The 22,849-nt window shown below is 37.5% G+C and overlaps 1 protein-coding gene across 1 annotated transcript in view; it reads left to right on the top strand.

Annotated features, from left to right (window-relative positions):
- Positions 1–22,404, top strand: part of DPH5 (diphthamide biosynthesis 5) — a 34,112-nt gene extending 11,708 nt beyond the window's left edge. Inside the window, exons 4-8 of the mRNA XM_058659686.1 lie at positions 3,786–3,894; positions 14,418–14,538; positions 18,176–18,215; positions 20,261–20,364; positions 22,155–22,404. Coding sequence (XP_058515669.1) covers positions 3,786–3,894; positions 14,418–14,538; positions 18,176–18,215; positions 20,261–20,364; positions 22,155–22,384 — 604 coding nt within the window. The 3' untranslated portion in view covers positions 22,385–22,404. The remainder of the gene's footprint in view (positions 1–3,785; positions 3,895–14,417; positions 14,539–18,175; positions 18,216–20,260; positions 20,365–22,154) is intronic.
- Positions 22,405–22,849: the final 445 nt, after the last annotated feature.

Below are 22,849 nucleotides of genomic sequence, written 5' to 3'. Positions count from 1 at the left end.
CAGCGCCACCAACAACCTAGCTGTATAGGACACCTGGTGTCTCCCTAATCCTGGGACCTGCTCCAACCAGAAGTGGGAGAAAGGTTGCAGAGACAACGGTGCAGCCTCAGCACGGTATCACAGGAGGTGGAGACTGGTGAGTCAGAAGCTGGGGCTGTGGAGACCATGGTGGAAATCTAACATAAGAACCCAGACCTGGAACTTGCTGATAGGAGTGGTATAACTGACTGCAAACAAAGAAACGTGTACCAACCACAATAAGTAAAATCAGACTGTAGACCTGTGGATGACACAGCTTAAAAAACCTGCCCAAAGGAGAAGAATCTGGTAACTAGAAGCACAATGACCAAGAGCAAAAGAAGAGACAGAGGCACAATGGATACTACTGAAGACTCCCCTGTAAAGGAGCAAAACCCTTTGCCAATCCCAGAGTTCACTGAGGAAGACATTGAGAAAATAGGGGATACAGAATTCAAAACACTTTTTATAAAGCTTCTTATCAACAACGAGAAGCATGTAAAGTAGGTGTTCAAGGAATTCAAGGAACTTGTCACACTGGAAATGAATCAAATGAAAGCTGATATTTCAGAAATGAAGAATGCAGTGGAGCAAATTAAAAGTGCAGTGGAGAGTCTTCCAAAATAGAATGAAACAAGCAGAAGAAAGAATCTCAGAATTAGGAGATAATTCCTGTCACCAGGGGGAAATTACCAAAAAGCTGGAAAAAGAGCTGAATCAGGCTAAAAAAAGTATTCAAGAATTGAAAGATACTATTAAAAGGCCAAACATAAGAGTCATGGGAGTTCCAGAAGGTGCAGAAAAAGAAGCTGTGTTTAAAATGTATTTAATGAAATAATAAGGGAAAATTTCCCTGATCTGGAGAAAGAGTTGGAAAACAGCTTCCAGAAGGGCACAGAACTCCCAACAGGGTTGACCAAAAGCGATCTTCACCAAGACACATGATCTTCAAGCTCTCTTCAAATGAACATGAGGAAAAGATCCTTAAATGTGTATGTGAAAAAAATCAACTACATATATAGGAATGTCAATTAAATTCACATGAGACCTCTCACAGGAAACTGTACAGAGAAGAAGAGAATGGAGCGATATAATTCAGATTGTAAAAGTTAAAAATTGTCGACCCAGGATAATGTACCCAGCAAAACTTTCCTTTGTCTTTGAAAATGAAATCAAATTCTTCCCTAGTAAAAAGAAAAAGTTATAAGAATATGCCTCTTCCAAACCTGCCCTACAAATGAGACTTAAAAATGTTCTCTTGACAGAGAAAAGGAACAGCACCCATGAAAATCAAAGGGCAATGCGAGGAACATTCCAATAAAATAACAACAGAAGATTAAATCAATGAACAACCTGTTGCTAAAATGACAGAACCAAATTATTACCTATTTGTATCAACCCTGAATGTAAACGGCTTAAATTCATCAATCAAACATCATAGATTAGTAGACTAGATTAAAAAACAAAACCCGTCTACTTGTTGTCTAGAAGAGACACATTTCACCAACAAAAATCAGCAGAAACTATATCGCATGGGTTTTAATGTTTTGTGTTAGTTTCATCTCTTCAAAACAGTTTCTTGTGATAAATTCTTCAATGACTCATAGGTCACACAGTAGCATCATTTTCTGCAAGAAGGTTCTTGATTTTGATTTCTTCAACTACACATTGTTCATTTAGTAGCATGTCATTTAACTTCATGGTGTTGTTAATTTCTTTTTTCTCCCTGATGTTGATTTTGTTTTGTGGCTTTTCATTTAAGGGGATGTATAGTAGCTGTAATGGAGACTGTCATATCTAGTAACATGTTATTTAACTTCATGGCATTGTAAATTTCTATTTTTCTTCCTATTATTGATTTTGTATTGTGACTTTTCATTTGAGGAGATGTACAGTAGCTGTGAAATTGAGACTAACATACCAGATGTGAGGATACAATATAGTATGCATTTCTACTTCCAGACAAAGATGGACTTAATGAAACTGTTTACTGTATCTTGACAATAGGATGCTGGACTCTGACTCTCTGCCATTGTCCATGCCCGCAATGATGGACATATGACTGTGTATGAAGAACTATACTTTAGTAATGATATAGAGGAACTAGGTGGGGGTTGGGAATTGGGGCTGGGATAAGGGAAATACCAGGAGCGTATGGAACTGTATCATAAAATGATAATAACAGTAATAATAATAAAATGTAAAATGTGAAAAAATAAATCTGTACATAATGTATGTGGTTAAGTGATTCTGGTCATTTTAAGTGAACTTGTGATTAAGACAGAATTTTAAACGTTTTTCTTCTCATTTATTTAAATAACTCATTAAGTAACTCATTTATTTTTCATTATTTTTAATGTCCAGTAGAGACGTTGTTGATGACTTAAAAACTTTATTTGGAACTGTCGTTTATACTGCTTTTGAAAAGCTAACTCTCAACTTCATGATTATTTTTCATACTAATTTTTGTTTTGTCTGTGTGATTAAAAGCAGGCTTCCCTGGTGGATATTTGTTAATCTGTGTCTGACTGTCTCATGGGGTAAAAGCTCTTGATCTTCTCACTTTGCATGCAGTGACAGGTTGGCATGCTTTGCTTGCAAGGACTTCTCAAACATGATAATGTTGCTTTCCCCAGTAGAGCCTCCAGGTTTTTTCAAGAGAGAAAAGGGCCTTTAGTAATTTAGTTCTAAGTTTATATGTGGTTATATTTCACAATGTTTGTATTTAGGTATGCTTCCTTTTTATCCCAACCTACCTAATTAGCGTCATGAGGCTTACAGTATAAAAGGAAAGGCAATAGGCAGAATATGCATGTAGAAACACACATATATGCAAGCTAGTTATATATACTAAGCAGACTGAAGACATTTATAAATAAAATCCCTGCTAGACAGATGTGAATAATATCCAAGTAGGGTTCTGATACAATTTTTATGTAAAGAATGAAAGACTGAATCTCAATAAAAATGTTCTTTATTCTGCCTTACTTTTCAGAGTACAGAGTAGAGATAAATTGGGTCTATTTATGCCATAATGTAATAACTATGGGAACAGTAATTTTAGGAATGTAAAGGGCCCCTGAATCATTAGTTTAAGAATTGCTGCTCAGGGCCCGGCGCTGTGGCCTAGCGGTAAAGTTCTCACCTTGAACGTGCCGGGATCCCATAAGGGCGCTGGTTCTACAACCCGGTTCTAATCCCGGCAGCTACACTTCCCATCCAGCTCCCTGCTTGTGGCCTGGGAAAGCAGTCGAGGAAGAGCCAAAGCCTTGGGACCCTGCACCCGTGTGGGAGACCCGGAAGAGGTACAGGTCCCTGGCTTTGGATCGACATAGCACCGGCCATTGTGCTCACTTGGGGAGTGGGTCATCGGACGGAAGATCTTCCTCTCTGTCTCTCCTCTCTGTATATCTGACTTTGTAATAAAAATAAAAATAAATCTTTAAAAAAATGTGTGCTTAAAAAAAATTGCTGCTCAGGAGTAAAGTTGCTGAGTTCATATTCCATAGATGTTTTCTGTAAGTGTTACCAGGACAAAGGATAAGTAAATGTGCCCGTTCTCAGTAGCTGCTATAAGAGTTATTGTTGCGGTTCAGCATTGTGCAGGGCTTGAGTAGGTTTATATTTGGCTAATAAAAGTCTGCAAAAAGCTTTATGCAGATGCCTGGAAGAACATGAGGAATAAAAGGTATAAATGTTGCTTTTCCCAGCAACTGATGGAATTTTATAACCTAAAAAGCCAGTGTCATTTACTTTTTCTCCTACAGGGCTACCACACATAGTGATCTTGTTCTAAGGGCAACAAAGCTGGGAATCCCCTATCGAATTATCCACAATGCTTCCATAATGAATGCTGTTGGCTGCTGTGGTTTACAGGTAAAGCTGCAAAGAAAGTTTTACACTGAAATGAAGTTAAAAATATTTTATTTTCTACAACTTGCTAATAGATTTTATTGAATGTTATGAATTACAAAGCATATTGCTGTTTGATTCGATACCATTTACCATGTACAAAATATTTTAATACTAATCTTTAAATACTGTTTCCTCTTATAACTTGAGTTCTTCCCTTTCTCATTGGACTAGGAGAATGTTGAGAACGATTTTAATCTTTTATCCAAATATACATTCATAAAAAGGAGAATATAAGCTGATGAAGTTGGTTAAATTTTTTTTTTAAATTTTTTATTGTCTTCTCAATGACATATCATTGTCAAATTTCATGTTTTTCTGCACAGTATTGTTTTCTGCACCATCCAGCCTCCCTGCTTGTGGCCTGGGAAAGCAGTCTTGGGGACACTGCAGGTCTTAAAGAGCAAGAATGTTAGGTTTGTAATTATTGATATATAAAGCCAGTTATTTTTAACTCCGAAAGTCTTTGTTCTCAATAGTCGAAACAGTACAATACAATTATTTCTGAGATCATCCTCTTTGCTGTTGACATTTGTTTTCCAAATTTGCTGTTTATATCCCATTATTCATACATGCGTAACTTATGATGCTATGATTGCTACATGACAAAGTAATTTTAAAACTTCCTTCTGATTGGTAAGACACATTTTTACTTTAGATATTCAAGAATACAAGTTTATGGAAAAGGATATGAAAAGACAGGTTAATGCTGTGAAAGCTTGGATATCTGTGCATAATTTTTCACACTGCACATTTCTGTGAACTTTGTGAAGGCCACTTATGATAAGAAAATAATGTGCATCTCAAGATTTGCAGCATGTCTTCCTGAAGAGAATAATTTAAAAACTGATGTTTACAAAGTACATCATTGTTAGGTGGTAGTGCTGTTTACAACTTTAAAAAAGTCTACTTTCCATATTACTTAGGAAGAATAGGAAGTTAGTTGACTAGAGATGACAGCTAATCTCAGTATAGTGCCTTTGGTTGTGAAGAATCCAAGAATGAGTGTTCATGCTTTGTTTTTTTCAGTGTTCATCTCTTGCTACTCATTACTATGTTTCAATGGACACCGGGCAGACATTGTGACTCAATGGGCTAAGCCACCCCTACTCCACTGTTTTGGAACCCACAGATACCCCAGAGCCAATTGCATGTACTTTTTAAAATAAATGCACAAATATCCTTTATCATGCAAGAACTTGGACGAAGTCTCCTTCCTTATAATAGCTGGATTAATCTTTTCACTTTCTAGAGTAGCATTTATTAAAGAAACCATGGTGAACAAGTGTTTCTTGCCTACAGCGTTCAGTCATCAGCAGGGTTTGTCCCAAGGTCTGCGGAGCCTCTGAGACCCAGGGGTTCAAATAGACTCACTCTGGGATGAATTCATGGGTTGCAGAAGGTACCAGAGAATCCACACTTTGAGAGCCACTGATCCAGATGAGTGAGCCATCTTGGAAAGTGAAATAATTGTGTTGTCGTTTTTCTAGCCCAGTAGGTTCAGAAGAGTAGTTTAGAAGTCTCAGGAATACACTTGCCGAAAGCAGACAGGTTACCTTGTCATGCTAGTGCTCTTAATTTTGTTGACGATCAAGGAGGCACCACTTTTTTTTTTTTTGGTAAAAATTTATTTTCTAAAAGGCAGAGTTACAGAGAGAAATCTTTACATCTGTTGATTCACTCTCCAAAAGGCCTCAAAGCTAGCAGCCAGTGACTTCATCTAGAAGTTCCAGGTGGATGGAGGGGACTCAACACCTGGGCCATCTTCCATTGCTTTCCTAGGCTCATTAGCAGAAGCTGGATCAGAAGTGGAGCAGCTTGGATACAAGCTTGTGCCATGTGGAATGCTGACATTGCAGACAACGGCTTAGTGTGCTGTACCGCAGTGCTGGCCCCAACTTTGAAAAGGCATGTGCAAGAGATGTCCCATGAATTCAGACAGCCACCGAGTTGTTGAACAGAAGCATTGTTTTGAGTGTTGTGATCTGAGCAGTAGATTCTTTCCACTATCGTTGCCTCAGATTAAAAGGTGGCACCATGAAGTACAGTCCTAACCAACAGATAATCATGATCATGGTCATAAACTTTTAAACTACCAGTTTATTAACCCCCTGTGAAATGCTTAGATGCTTTTTTTGTGGTTTTCTGAAGAAACTGCATGGTAGAGTTCAGAACTAACTTTGAAATTTGTTGACCAGCAAAGGTTCTTATTTGTTAGTAGTAATGATGGTAAGTCATTGCATAACTAACCCTGCCATATACACATATACAGCTAAATGATATCCGTTGTATTAGAGACATACTATAAAATGAAATTCCTTACCAAAAGTTCGTTATCCTCATGAAAATTTTACTTATAAAATGGGAAGTATGTTAGAGACTTCTGAATTAGCCATCTTTAAGGGGATTAGTGATGTATACATTTAACAAAAGCTGTCTGCCTGCTTATTGTTTGTAAATTAAGAGCCTTTGGACACAGTGATAATCTTGACCAATAAGGTCCCTGCTTTCAAGGAACTTATTTTTAGTGAAAAGGATAGTTAATAAGTATAAAAAATTCAAATCGGCTGTTACAAATCAGAGTGATTTTGTTGCTATCTTGGTCAGAGGAAGGATCCTGTCTGAGAAAGGATACTTCAGAATCAAGGAGATACTAGCATATTCCTGTCAGAGGGAGCAGTTAGTACAAAGGCCTTAGAGTGGGAATGGTGTATGGCTTGTTAAAGGAACCCATTCAGGGTATGTTGGACTATAGTAGTAAAGGACAACTGACTTGAAGCTGGACAAGTGTGTAGAGGCTGGATCACTTAGCTCCCTACCCAACTTTAGGAATTTGGATTTTTATCTCAATGACATAGATTTTCACTGAGTGGCTGTAAAGAAGTCAAAATACTTCATCGGGTAAATGATGTTAAAACATATCTTTGTCTGATATATGGAGATTCTAATTCCTTCCAAGGAGAAACGGAATAGCAGAAGTTAATTAAAAGGTGGATAATAGGGACTGGCGTGATGGCTCAATGACTAAATCCTCACATTGCAATCTCTGGGATACCATATGGCGACTGGTTTGTGTCCCGGCTGTTCCACTTCTCATCTAGCTTCCTGTTTATGATCTGGGAAGCAGTAGAGGACGGCTGGGAGACCTGGAAGAGGCTCCTGGCTTCAGATCAGCTCAACTCGGTGTTGTGTTCTTTTGGGGAGTAAACCAGCAGATGGAAGATTATTCCATCTTCCTTCTCCTCATAAATTTGATCTGCCCTTCCAATAAAAATAGATTTTTTTAAAAAGAAAAAGGTGGCCAATAAAAATTTTTAAAGGAGAGCTATTAATGGTTTAGACTGTCTGAAGGGGGTAGGATGTAAGAGATCAAACAAGGAGACCTGAGGCACTTTTTACCAAGAGAATTGGAATTTACAGATTTAGGGAGGCATCCCTCCTGTAGTGCTAGTCCTAGGAAACATCATGAGTGTCTTCCATCCCCTCTGCTGCAGTTACTGTGATTCTGAAAGACTTATCTGTGGAGCTGGATCTTTTTATTATCATTGTCCTTTGGCTTCCAGTGTTTTGATGACTGTGTTATCGTTAGCAGAGCAGTTGGCTTCTGTCACCGACAGCCCTGTTCCAGTCTTTTGCCTTTCAGGATCATGATTAATCCTGAGCTTGATGATGTGGGAGAGTGTGATTCAGCTTGTCTTTCTCCTGGACTTTTGATGGTATGAGTGTTGCCCTAAAGTCCTGCTTATTCTCTTTCTTAATGTCAGCATAAAACAGTGTCACACAAGATACTCTGGGGCATAGAAACCACAACAGCCTCCAGATGATATTCTGTGCAGAGGAGCAAACTAGTCACTCTGGATTCTGTGGCTTTGTACTGTATGTTGGGACAGCTCTGCTGGCTTGCATTCCTTTCACCTCACAAATTTAAAACTGATTGAGGAAACACATATGTGAAGATACATGTGGGGCTTAATTCTCAGAGCGTTAAATCCTCTAGTTTTTCCATCTACACAATAGGTTTCCTCATTTAACAGATTTTTAACATGAAAAAGAGAAGTTTATTTGTGATGCGAAATATCAAGACCATGTGACCTAACTATAATAAGGAATTTTACCAAGTTTCTGAAAATGAAGAAATATTGGGCAACAAGTTGAGTTGACAGATTACTGAAGTTATTCAGTCAGACTAAGGTGAAGAGAAAGAAAATGAGATGGCCTATACATAATGAGTAGTTTTAAGTTAAGGTGTTTTGTTTTTTGTTTTTGATGTCAATAGATGAAATATGATTAATATCAAATTAATAAACTGCCTTTTCTAAAAAAGTTCAGTAAAATGTAAAGACTGAGATATAAGTACTGTTTTTAGAAAATGGCTGATTATTCTCTCTCTCTGGCTTTCCAATAAATAAAAATAAATTAATAGAAATTTAAAATAGGAAAATGAAGGTGTGGCAGGCATTTCGGATAGCAGTTAAGATCATTTAGGGTAACCACATGCTCTATTAGTTCAAGTCCCAGCTCCACTTGCAATTTCAGCATCCTGAAATGGTAATGGTATCCTGAAAGTCACAGGAGATGGCTTAAGTACTTGGATCCCTGCCACCTCCATATGGATCTGGATTGAGCTGTGGGTTCCTAGTTTGAGCCTGGCCCAGCTCCAACCATTGCACACATTTGGGAGTGACTTATTAGAAGGAAAAGCTTTATCTTAGTCAAAAAAAAAAAAAAAGAAAATTTTAAATAAGAGCTGATTTTGTGGTGTTAAAATTTTTGCTAGTGATATTTCTTATGAAAAAAAAAGAAAAATCACAGCTCTAAGTTGCTTAGAATTTTAAGACAGCTCATTAGTAAGTAGGCTTCTGTAACCTGAGGTCCTCATTATATTTTACTGGAGGATGATGAAGGACAAAAGACAAGTCCTTCTGAGGATATTACTTTGAGATAGTAACATATTGATGGTGAAACTGTACAATGTTCCAGGGCTCACTGAAGAAGTTTGCAAGTTTGCATTATACCACAAGAATAGTTACAGTTTATAAACCTGGAAAGATTGCTTGTATGAGGGGTTTTTCCTAATCCCTTAAATTAGAGGATTCAAAAAATGCTTTTACATAGACTGCTCAGTGACTTGCATTCTAATTGTCTTTAAAAGAGCCTCTGTTTTTTAAATGAAGAATTAAGTTATTTGTATTTCTGTGTTTAAAGTATTTATACATGTATGTGTAATTTTTAAAATTTAGTAATTTTTCTTCTACAGTTTTATTTGTGATATAATACTAATATAAATTTTTATCCATTTATTTATTTGAATAGCAGTGAGAGAGAGGCAGCTTCTCCCATTTGCTGGTTTGCTTTGCAAATGTCCACAACAGCTAGGGTTAGGTCAGCCATAGCAGAAGCCAGGGGTTCACTCCAGGCCTCCACGACATGGGTGGCAGGGATTCAGTGTGAGCCCCATAACTGCTATGGGATGTGAGCACCTGAAATGGAGACTTAACTGCTATCCCAGATGGTTGCCAAATGATTCAAAATTTGATCAAAAAGAAACATTCTTTTTTAGAATGCAAACAGTGATCTTGTCAGAATTAAATAATAAATGTGGTTTGGCAAATGTTTAATAACATTTTTGAGCTCACTACAACCAGAAAAGCAGTTGAATTATAGCAAGTCCTAGTTTTTAGAACATCTTCATATAATTGTCGCAAACTTGATTTTTATTGAGTCCTCAAGTTGTTGACATTTACTGTCCTCACCATGTGCAGGAGTTTACCATAGACTCTACACATTTCATTGTCATTCAGTTCTTAAATATTATTAGGTTACTGTACTCATTTGCATGAGGGCTCTTCCTTGGGTCAGAAAGATTACTTGACTTGCCCATAATCATCCAGCTAGTAAGAACCAATGCCATGATTCTAGATCCCTTGCCTGCTGTGTGGGGCATAAGTGAGATGGGTACTCCTGTGGGCTGGAGCTCTGTCTTGTTAGTTATCATAAACCAGCATAATACCTGGCAAGTGGAGCATGTAAATAGCTGTCAGGTAAACCTGCCTCTCAAGAACAGTAAAATAATAGACCCTCTCAGCAGGGCCAGGGCCATGCCTGGGAGATTGGCACAGGATGATACTTTCCCAAAATACCATCTTGAAACTCAGAATACATTTTTCACAGGAAAGTCTTGTTGCATATGGCAGGAAGAAACATGACTCTCAAAACTAGTAGTTACATGAATCCTTGAATTCTGTCTTGGGATCTTGGCTGCTGTGAATACAGTTGGCTTCTATGAGAGAATACCTTTTTTCAGTCAGCCTTCCATTTATGTATTTATTTGTATTTTTTTCATTTTACGATAGAGTTCCATAGGCCCTGGAATTTCCTCTACTCCCTCTCCCCACACTCCCACTGATATCATTACAACGTATAGTTCCTCAGAAACAGTTATAAGTTCATCATTGTGGGCATGGACAATGGCAGAGAGTCCAGCATCCCGTTGTTATGACACATCCAGGTTTCGCTGGGAGTCCATCCTTGATCTGGAAGTAGAGATGCACACTGCACCAGATCCTCACAACTGGACATGCCAGTCTCCACAACACAGTCACAATAAATCCCCAAGTGAAAAGCCACAAACAAACCAACAACAGGAAGAAAAACAGAAATTTACAATACCATGAAGTTAAACAACTTGCCACTTGTCTCTGCTATGCAGTTACCATACATCCCGGTAAATGAAAGGCCATAAAACAAAACAACAGGAAGAAAAAAAGGAAATTAAAAATGCCGTGAAGTTAAATAACATGCTAGTGAAGGACTAATACTAATGTGTCGCTGAAGAAGTGAAGAAGGGAAAAAGAAAATAAAAAACCCGCTTAAAGAAAATGCTGCTGCTGTATGATCTGTGCATCAGTGAAGAATTTAATGAGAAAAAAAATATTTTGAAGAAATGAAACTAAAAACAAAAACATGAAAATCCGTGAGATATAGTTTCTGCTGTTCTTTGTTGGTGAGATGTATCTCCTGTAGGCAACAAATAGGTGGGTTTTGTGTTTTTTATATACTCATGAAAAAAATCAATTGACATAGAGAGAAATGACAATTAACTTCACAGTTGATCTTTCACAGAAAACTCTACAGGCCAGAAGAGAATGGAGTGACAGATTCCAAATTCTAAAACAAAAAATTAACCCTGGATAATGTCCCCAGCAAAGCTTTTCTTTGTCTTTGAAAATGAAAATGAAATCAAATTCTTCCACAGTAAAGAAAAGTTGAAATAAAATAACTCTTCAAAACCTACCCTACAAATGATAGTTGAAGATGTTCTCTTGACAGAGAAGAGGAATAACACCAACCAAAACTAAAGGCAAATGTGAGGAATATCCCAGTAAAATAACACCAGAGGCCTAAATCAGTGAACAACCTATTGCTAAATGACAGGACCAAATTGCCACCTGTTTATGTTAACCTTGAATGTAAATAGCATACTCATCAATCAACTGACATAGATTAGTAGACTGGATTAAAAACAAAACCCATCCATTTGTTTTTTCATTAATGTACTTTTGGAATAAAGCTCATTGTTGAAAAGTTGGAGGTTGGAGGTTGTAACTTGAGGTACAATGAGAAACCTCCCCTTTAGAACTAGATTTTTGACACCTTTAGACATTTTTGGCTGCTGTTTTTGGAATCCAGTGTGTATGAGCCAAGGAATGTTGAGCGTTTCTAGGTAATTAGGGACAGGAAACCGTCTTTCTTTACTATCTCCTTTTTATATCTTGTAGTAGCCTCTAACCTAAGAAGCCTTGATTTACTAGAAACAGAAAATGAACCATCTCTGCTCAAGACCAGTTTCTTATTTTCAAATAAAGCAAATAAGGTTTAGAAAAGCTGCCTAAAGACAGTTATTTCAAGTGCACCGTGAATTTGTGATAGAAGTCTAGATGTGATTCTTTGTTTCTAGTGTTTTAACTCTTTGATAAATTCTTTCAAGCACTGTTTAGATTTAAATATTAAATCTATACAAAATTAGTGTTATATTTTATTATACATTAAGCCTTTTAAAATACACATCCTTTACAAAATGCTAGAAAAAAATTAGCATGTTAAGTCACCATTTAAATAATTTTTTGCCTATCTTTTGATGCCAGCAGTCTTGGGAAGGAGAGTGTTTTATTTTATCATTATTTCTACTTTACAAATGTATGAGGGTACTTTAAAAAGTTCATAGAAAATGGACTTAAAAGGGCCCAGCTCAGTGGCTTAGCAGCTGAAGTCCTTACCTTGTGCATACCAGTATCCCATATGGGTGCTGGTTCATATCCTGGGAACACTCTTCCCATCCAGCTCCTGGCTTGTGGTCTTGGAAAGCAGTCGAGGATGACCCAAAGCCTTGGGACCCTGCACTCATGTGGAAGACCCGGAAGAGGCTCCAGGCTCCTGGCTTTGATCAGCGTAGCTCCGGCCATTGTGGCTCACTTGGGGAGTGAATCATTGGACGGAAGATCTTCATCTCTGTCTCTCCTTCTCTCTGTATATCTGACTTTACAATAAAAACAAAATAAAAAAGAAATAAAATGGGCTTAAAAGATAAGCTTTTTTTTTTGCAAAAAAAAATGAAATCTTCACTTATTTTTTGTAGATTATTTTGTTGGAAAGGCAGATTTATAGAGAGACAAGACAGAAAGATCCTCCGTCTGTTGGTTCGGTCCCTACATGGCCTCATGGAATTGAACCAATCTGACGCGTGGAGGTTCTTCTGGGTCTCTCACGTGCGTGCTGGGTCCCAAGGCTTCAGGCCATCCTCTACTGCTTTCCCAGGCCACGAGCAGAGAGTGGGAGGTAAATGGAGCAACTGGAATGCAAACTAGTGCCCATATGGGATCCGGGCCTGGGCAAGACGAGGATTTAGCTACTGAGTCTTCACGCCAGGTCTGCATAATTAGTTTGTAACACACATTTTCATGAGCTTTTAAAAATAGTTTATTTGAGAGAGAGCACTCTTCTGCAATTTGTCTCCTGATTTACCCCCGTCATCCATGACTGGGCTAGGCACAAGCCAGGGGCCGGAATTTCAGTCCAGGTCTCCCATGTTTGTGTGAGGAACTCAAGTACTTGACTCATCACGTGCTGCCTTTGGGATGTGCATTAGCAGCAAGCTGGAGTCAGGAGCCACTGGAGAGCAACACATGTACTCTGATGTGGAGCATGCTTCATTGCTATTACAAACACCTGTCTTCCTTACCCTGCCCCATGAACTTACCTGTGTGCAGGGATTTCACTGTTTGTTTCTACGTGTGTTTTTCTATGCCATATCAGCATGTTTTAATTGCATTTTCCTGTAAAGTTTAAAAATGTTCCTTATAGACTTAGATTAATATCACAGAACTAACAAGTTTCAGAATCAGTATTGAAAATTGAATTTTTTTCAGCATGAGACTTGGAATCAAGGACCAGTGTTGTGGTATAGTGAGTAAAGCTGAAGCCTGCAAAGCTGACATCCCACATCAGCAGCCACTTGTGTCCCATTTGCCCCATTTCTGATCCAGCTCCCTGCCAATGGCCTGGGAAAAACATCAGAAGATGGCCCAAGTGTTTGGGACCCTGCTAGCCACAGGGGAGACCCAAATAAATTCTTGGCTCCTGGCTTGAGACTGTCACAGCCCTGGTCATTGTGGCCATCTAGAGAGTGAACCAGTGAATGGAAGATCTCTCTCCATCTCTACCTCACCTCTGTAACTCTGCCATTCAAATAAATTAAATCTTAAAAAAAAGATTTGCAACCGGACTCAACTGAGCTTGTGAAGCTAACCTAGATTAAAGAAGCAGGCTTCTCAGTTGTAGTAGCAACAAATTGGGTAAGCCATTGCAGAGAGAGTAAAAGATTTAGGGAAAGGCTTTCATTGGTGAACTCTGTAGTCAGGGAACAAATAGAATCTTACAAAAAGAGAGTGTGGGTTTTGAGCAGTGGATGGGGTGAGTGTACAATTGTGAATTTTATCAAAATGAAATGCTATAAAGGAACGTTCTCTCAGACCTAGGTTCAGGTATATTTTTTTTAAATCAATAATCAGCTGGTGACCTTGGGTAATGAATTGATCTTGGCAGTCTTGTCTGTCAGAGACTAATCATTAACTTTGTGAAAACTCCCCTGACTGCTTAGATGTCCGAGATCTTTTGATTGTTTTTCCCTCTGGGTTCTGTGTATTTCATTATTTTTAGTTGAAACATAGCTAACTTATGAATTGATTATGTATGTTCCTGTTCTGAATGTGTAAGTACTACAAGCTTATTGTGGAAAGGCATATCGGAAGGATACCAGCTATGAGAATCAACCTTTTTCCTTTGTTTCTGATAGATTGTGTTCCTGAGCCACTTCAAGTCTGGTTCACATTTTTCATTTTGGTCATAAAGGAATTAAGTTCTCATCTATGGACTAGTAGTTGCTGTTGTGTTCCATTGTTGATTAATGTTTTTTTATTTGTTTTTTCTAGTTGTATAATTTTGGGGAGACAGTATCTATTGTTTTTTGGACAGATACTTGGAGACCTGAAAGCTTCTATGACAAAGTGAAGAAGAACAGAGAAAATGGCATGCACACATTATGCTTACTAGGTAAGGATTTTGGAGATGCCTTAAAATCACAATGCGGAGTTGTTTTAGTGTTCTTACTTGGCTTTTGTTGTTAAGCTGAACACTGTGAATAAGTACAAGTAGTGTGTAAGGCACACTGCATTGCATTCTCTTAGGGAGATAAGCGTCTTCCCCAGTAGCACATGGCTACTCATTTATATACACCTCATGTACTGCCTTTGTGCCACCTGGTACATTCTCTCCAACAGTCCGTTCTTGCCATTTGTCCATCAAGACCTGATTCTTTTTAATATATTGCAATCCGGAAGACTTGTATTAAGCATTTGTCCTCACCAAGCACAATGCCAGATTTTTCTAGGGATGTTCTTTGCATAATGAGGTATCAATGTTGTCACAAAATGTTGTATCTGAAAACAAGGTTGATACGATCTTACTGAGTCCCGCTTTATAGATAAAGTTGAGGACCAGAGTATTCAATCCTTTCTCCAGTGACACACAGTTCTTGGTGGCATAACTGATCGCATCCAGATAATCTCCTATTTATGTCTCTTTCTGCTATATCATCCTACCAAATTCATTTTCCTGTCTAGTGTGGAAAGGGCTGAGGTTGTTCTTTTGTATCAAGATAATGATACTGAGCTTGAGACCAGTATGGATTTTGCTTTCAAGCAGGGACTTGGTGCTTGTTCATTAGTCAGTGCTCTTCTGTTAGCCCTGTGTTGCAGAAATTCTGATATCAAAATTTTAATATCTGATGAACAGCATATAGCTAACTAACATCTTTGATAACTTTCAAATAGTACTTAAAGTTGGGATCAGAAGGCGTAATTGTAGTGCTTATACTAATTATATAGAGAATATTGTAAATATTCCATTACCTTTGGCTTTATTTTTATCACGTAGGAATATTTCCTCCTCCCTCATAGAACTGGTTAGCACCAAACTTCTCAAATTGTTTTTGGTGAAAAAAAAGTGTGTGCTTTTTTTTTTAAGTTTTCTCAAGAATTTCCGATCTGTTGTGTATTATATTACTGTAAATGTTCATAAATAATTATTCTCATTCCTCTAATTCCTTTGTCATTTACTGGTAACAAAAACTCACATCCTGGCATCAGTTCTGGATTTATGCTTGTATATCTGCCTTTCCAATAAAAATAAATAAATAAATCTTAAATATATATATATTTATGTATAATAGTTGGTTTGGTCAAACTTGGTCTTGCTGTCCAAAACAATCTTTATCTCTTACTGTTCAATCAATTTTAGATGGAATATAATCCATTTATCCTGTTAACATTGATGTCTGATTAATTCTAGACCTACAATAGGCCATACATGCTACTATACCATTTTCTTTTTTGGCTTATGCCTGTATCCCACATTTCATTAGCTGGCAAAATACATCTTCTTGTTTTATTTTACTGCCAGTGGTTTAGTGTTTCACTTGTAATTATTAGCTTTATAGTTCTGTCCTTGAATTTTCCATCAGAAAGGAGACAGGTTTTACTCTTTTTAGTTCTTACTAACCAGAACACTATACAGCATTTCATTAATCAGTGTGGGCTTTGCAATCAGGTATACCCAACTATTAGACCAAGCTTAAGTCTGTTTAAGCCCACGGGTGGGTATAAGGTCAACGCAGAATGGGAAGAGAAGGTGTTTCACAGGACACTTGTTCAAATGAAAATGAAAGTATAAAGATGGGTAATTGTTGGCGCCCAGTTACTAGAGTGCATGTGTGTTTTACAAGAGTGAAGGTTAACAATAGAAGAGGGAGAAAAACATCCAAAAGGCAGGCTACCTGATAAGCTTTCAATGTATCTGTTAACAATGGAAGGAAGGAAAGCAATCTCCATGTATTTTTTGGAAAAATTTAGAAAGGCACATAAAATTCATTTGTAAGTATTTATTAGGTGATTGTTCTGTGTTCAGTGTGGAGATAGGTTCTTTTGGAATATTTAATATTGGACATGGATCTTGTCTTAAGAGTTTTAAAATCTAGTTTGGAGCCAATATGTTAATGTACATAAAAGTTTAAAGAACACTGAAGTTCTATTGTTTAGAGAGACAGGAAAGACAAACCAGAAATTTGGCTCTTGAGTTTTCTTTCTAAGAGCTGTCTCTTTTCTTAGCTTTCCTGGGAAAAGACAAACAAGATTAAACAATATATCTTCCTTGCTCCATTAACAAAAGCAGAAACAGGGTGTGAAATGTAGGATGTCTTGATTCCAAATTATGGATCTCATCATTTAATCCTACTGCATTCCCTATATTTAAATTAAGAGAGTCTAATGTGTTTAGATTGTCTTGATTGAATAGTTCTTGCATGTAATCCTTGTAGGGATTACTGAGCAAAAACTATAGTAGGGAAACAGAAAAATGTAAAATTTGCCTACAGAGATAGCACCAATTATCTGACATAATCCGAGTTTAGTTAAAGATGGCATTAGTTGTGTAAATATTTCTAAGAAAGATGAGCATTTAGAAACTCAAAGTGAATGATTTAATAAATGTGTTGAATTTTTTAAAATGTCATAAACATGTTTTAAAGGAGTTATAAATACTGACCTATACCATAATTTGTATTAGAGGAGGCTAGATTTTCAGTAACATATTTATTTTTTCACATAGACAACAGACAAGTAGAAATACTAATTATTGCTATTTCAAGACTGAAAAGGACTTTTGGTGTTCATCCCAGAAACATTTAAAATACACAAATGAAATTAATCTCTGCTGTAATTTCTAAGCAAATTCTTTAGTGTCTTTTGAAAGAAAAAAAAAACAGTAAAGCTGCAAAAATTTATCAACAACTCTGCAGTTCTTAGTTGCACTGTATTTATTTTTGCAAAGACAAACTTTGGCCAAACCATTTGTGTTTGGCCTGTAAAACAGGAAACAGCTGTTGCTCTTGGTGTCGTGTGCTCAGCTCCTGTGGGGATGTAGATATTCTGCTTTTCACCTTTTACCAAGGAATTTGGCTGGGCATTGGTGATTTAAAAGTACAAAGAATTAGGTATTTGTGATTCTTGGTTTGTCAGGGTTGATGGAAGAAGAGATTTTGCCTGGTCTAGTCCTTGCGCCCCCAAGCGCCTGGCACAGTGTCTGACACCTTGATGGTGCTCTGAAGCCCTGCTCAAGCTGTGAATACTTGGGGTTAAAGTATATCTTACAGTTTATTAGAAAGCAAGTTTGTTTTCAAAAGCCCATTGCTTTTGAAATTGATGTGTCATTTTGGTGGCTGAAAAAATGATAAGAACAGGTATGTAACAAGAGTTTTCAGTTGGGTCTCTGCAGTTACTAGTTAGTAGAAATGAAAACAAAGGTTATGATTACCTGTTACGTAGTGTACATGCCAATAATTGATTCTTTCCTTTGCCTACTTTTTAACAGGAAATTAGATCCCTACAGGGTGGTCAGGGCCAAATTCATGTTTGTTTTTTTTTAACCAGTGAACTTTATGCAACCACACGTTTCCATTCTTCTTTGTATTTCCTCAAGAAAGATTTATGTGTGAAGATTTAAGTGTGAAGGGGAACACTGGGAGACTTGGAAAGAAAGTTGCTCCCAGTTTTAGATGATCCTTAACCAATGTTTATATGGGTTTTGGATAAGGTTCTTAATTAAGTTAAAAATGTGATTTTTCTCTTCCTTGCAGACATCAAAGTAAAGGAGCAGTCTTTGGAAAATCTGATCAAGTAAGTTGTTATTCTGAGAATGCTTCTATCTACTTTTAGCTCTTTGATTCAATGCATTCTACTTAAATGACCTGAGTTCCAGAGATTGTTGAAAATCAGCTTTTTTAAAAAAAAAAAAAAAGATTTATTTTTATTACCAAGTCAGATATACAGAGAGGAGGAGAGACAGACAGGAAGATTTTCCGTCTGATGATTCACTCCCCAAGTGGCTGCAACTGGCCGGTGCTACGCCAATCCGAAGCCGGAAACCAGGAACCTCTCCGGGTCTCCCACGCGGGTGCAGTGTCCCAATGCATTGGGCCATCCTCAACTGCTTTCCCAGGCCACAAGCAGGGAGCTGGATGGGAAGTGGAGCTGCCGGGATTAGAACTGGCACCCATATGGGATCCTGGTGCATTCAAGGCGAGGACTTTAGCCATTAGGCCACAGCCACAGCGCCCGAAAATCAGCTTTTACTGGGAGTTAAACATTGAATGCTTTTATTATAATTAGTGTAATGGAAATAGCAATAGATTTTGTAGATAGATTCAATACTGAGAATAGTAGTGGGCACCTGGTAGGCAGTCAGTAGATGTGAAATAAATTAATTCATTTGGGATTCAGAAGATGGATATGAGTCTTCCGTCTGCCCCTACTTGTGTGTTTGTGGAAAGTCACTTCTGGTTCTGATCCTTATTTTCTTTATATCAATGGTAGTTGTAATCCTTTTTGTTTATAGTGGCAATAGTCAGTATAATAGCCGCTCCCCACATGTGGCCAACTTTCCCTTTTAAATGTGGTTAATGTGACTAGGAAACTGAAGTTTTCATTTAATTTTAATTAGTTTAATGCTGATTCTTAGTTATTGGAAAAATATTAAGTTGCTTGGAATAATTTCAGCAGATGAGTTTATTTTTCTGCCGTAACTTTTAAGAAATTTTACTAACATCTAAATTAAGATGTGCTGGGGCTGATGTTGTGGTGTAGTGGATGGTCTGCTACCTGCGATGCCAACATCCCTCCCATATGGATGCTGGCTCGTGTCCTTGCTGCTCCAATCCTGATCCAGTTCCCTGCTAATCATCTGACAAAGCAGTGGAAGACACCCCAAGAACTTGTACTCCACCCCTGTGGGAGACACAGATGCAGCTCCTGGCTCCTGTTGCAGCCATTTGAAGAATGATCTAGCGGATGGAAGATCTCTGTCTTCTCTCCAACTCTGCCTTTTAAATAAGTAAATACGTCTTTGAATGAAGAAATAATTAAGATATGCTATAGGTACTTATCAGACTTCAATGAATTAATATAGAAGAACTTTTTAGTAATATTTATATGAATAAGCAGTAGAATATATCTTGTGCATTAATGCATTAAGACTTAATTTAGCTTGTTTTGCTTTTTAAATATTGCTACTAGGAAAGTTAAAATTTTTAAGTTTTATAAGTTTAGACTATTATGTTTGTAGGCTGCATTATATTCTTTGGACAGCACAGACTTAGAATTGGTTTGAGAGTCCTTAAAATAATCTGATAAACTTTTAATGCTATAAAGGTTGTTTTATTATGCAAAACTTTTGTGGCATACAGAATTAGGCATCTAGAGAGGTTTCAGATTTTTAGCATTTGAATTTACTTTTCTTAGGTGCAGAAGTGAAACGAGTGATATGTGGCCTAAACATGGTAATAAAATGAACACTAGAGAACCTGATTAACCAAGAATATAGATGGTATTGCCACTTATTTTGAATTGTTTTTGCCTAAGGCATCACTTTGAATAAAGATAACTTTGACTTAGATATCTGTGTTTAAGTTGTTGGAATTCTATATTCAGCGTCATTTCGTTAAGATCAGAGGATAATTGAAGTAGCATGATGAAAAGCTTAGGAAATTTACATGAAACCATCACTGTAGCCATGCTTTTGTGTGTATTTAAAGTGGGTATCATGAGGAAACTTCAAACAGAATGGAGGCAGCGGTGCTTGAGCATACCTAGGGGAGTAATTGCTTTAAGAATGTATTATACAATTTCATGACTAGGGACGGTGGGATCTACTTTTATCCTTACAGGGGAAGGAAGATCTATGAACCACCTCGGTACATGAGTGTAAACCAGGCAGCCCAGCAGCTTTTGGAGATCGTGCAAAATCAAAGAATACGAGGACAAGAACCAGGTACTCAAGACCCCGTAAGAGGACTCCTGTTACTCCTCCACTGCCGCGTGTAGAGATTTACATGATGTAATGCCTGACTCTTGTGACATAAACCACCTCTGGAGCAGGAGTTAGTATGTTCGCATTGGTTTATTTCTTGCCTTGTTTTCCTCCAAGTTTGACTTAAATCTCACAGGCCTTAAACATAAACCATTCCAAGAAGTGAAGCTTTTTGAGAAATTAGATATAAATCAGATTTGATAAAAATGTTAATATATACATATTTTGAATTGTCATCAATGATTACGATTGAAATCTGATAAAAATGTTAATATATACATATTTTGAGAAAATACAAACTTCCCATTTGAATTGTAATCAGTGATGGAATGTGTCCTAAAAATTTATGTTTACTCTCCTGTTGTTCATTCCGAACCCCGAGAAATAGATTTCTTTAGGAAAGAAAGAAAATTTACCCTTACATTTCTAAAATGTAGGCAAAGTATATGATATATAATAAAATGTTTGTTGGCAATAGGTCTTCACTTGGAGATTCATAAATAATTTCATTATTTTTTTTTCACTTTTTAAAAAAGATTTATTTATTTTTATTGGAAAGGCAGATTTACAGAGAGGAGAGATAGAAAGATCTTCTGTCCACTGGTTCAGCCCGAGAGTGGCCTCAATGACCAGAGCTGAGCTGATCTGAAGCCAGGAGCTAGGGGCTTTTTCCGGATCTCTCACATGGGCGCAGAGTTCCAAGGCTTTAGGCTATCCTCTGCTGCTTTCCCGGGCCACAAGCAGGGAGCTGTATACGATATGGAGCAGCCGGGACACAAGCCTGTGCCCATATGAGATTCTGGCGCATGCAAGGTGAGGATTTAGCCATTGAGCCGTCACGCTGGGCCATATTGTATTAACAGGTGCTGTGTATTCTCCGTAGGCCTTGCTACATTCATGAAACAAATTGGCTGTAAGGCTGTCCATCACTTTGTGCAGGTATTTTGCCTGCCTGCTTGTTTTTATCTGAACTATTTGCCCCAGTTGGTCATTGTTCAAACGGGATGAGCTTCCCAACTAGACAATAGAACCATTAAAGATCAGCTTTTCATTTATAGCACCAGGCTGAATAAATCTAAAGTGTTATTCTGAGTGTAACGAAGTTTGGTTATTGTTTAGTATAGCTAAGCTTGGTTACTTTGACCTTAACAGACTTAAGAAGTGTCATACTGCTCATTATTTGTTAGGTGCTCTGTAGTTTAATAAACACTGTCATATCCATGAGCCTTTCCAACCACTATTTAAGAGAGAGGATGCTGGGCTGTAAAAACAGAGAAATTGAATGTTGTCTCATAGCTGATTAGGTGGGCAAGCAGACAATTCTGTGTATTTATCTTTTATCCCATAGTTTTTCCAGGGCATCTTTGTGAATATGAACGTATCTCAAGTAAATTTATTAAAAACACAAATAAAACATTGTCCCCTCAATCTGCTTAAAGACAAATGCTGTGCAATTGTAAAGAGTGTGCCTGCAGCTACTTGTTTATCAGACTTAACAACTTGAAATCAGGCAAGTGCCTGGAATTCTGAAAGAGTACGGCTAGAAGTGCTTCATTATATTTCTGGCAGTGCAAATGATTTAGAAAAGCCTTGGATGAGTCAGTGGGTCATCTAAAGAGCTAAGGAGATTGAAGATTTTGTGACTTTTTACATGTGCTTCTGATTCTAAAACCAATTTGAGTATTGGACAAGATGATGCATTTACCAAATTTAATGGTGTGTTTTGTATTCTCCTCTCTCTCTTTTAATAGCAATCACTGAAGAGACACTTTGTGTGGGCTTAGCCAGGGTTGGAGCAGAGGACCAGAAAATTGCAGCAGGCACTTTACAGCAAATGTGTACTGTGGATTTGGGAGGACCGCTGCATTCCTTGATAATCACAGGAGGCAACCTGCATCCGCTGGAGGAGGAGATGCTAAGTCTGTTTTCCATTCCAGAAAATAGTTCCGAATCCCAAAGCATCAGTGGAGCCTCAATGTAGAAATATTCTATTGCCTGATATTAATTTTAGTCACCTATGGATATATCCACATTTTTGTAAAAATTACATGGGTTTTTTCACTTATGCACTGTTTAAAACAAGTGACCACAAAGGAAGAAATTGACTCAGCCGTGCTTTGTTTCCTGCAATGCATTTTACCCTATGATGTCATCTGTTATTGTAGCTATTTTGGCAACATTCCCGGCTCAGCACATGGAGCAGACCAAGCTAGACTTGTGGATAGGCATCCAGACAGAATCATTTTAAAGCAGTTTTTATTTATGAAACCAAGTTATACAGGGTGAGTGCAGCACAGTGTGACTGAGAAGTAACTGGAATATGAGTTACTTTTATCCCAGCTTTAAAATGTTTGAAATGTCAGGAATGGCAAGAAAAGCAAATAGAAAATATTGCTAACATTTCACATACTGCTTTTTATTTTTTACTTTCTTAAAAAAATCAGCT

Source organism: Ochotona princeps, chromosome 2 (assembly GCF_030435755.1).
Source record: "Ochotona princeps isolate mOchPri1 chromosome 2, mOchPri1.hap1, whole genome shotgun sequence".
Taxonomy (NCBI): domain Eukaryota; kingdom Metazoa; phylum Chordata; class Mammalia; order Lagomorpha; family Ochotonidae; genus Ochotona; species Ochotona princeps.
Note: the sequence above shows the minus strand (reverse complement) of the source record. Positions and strands in the feature narration are given on the sequence as shown.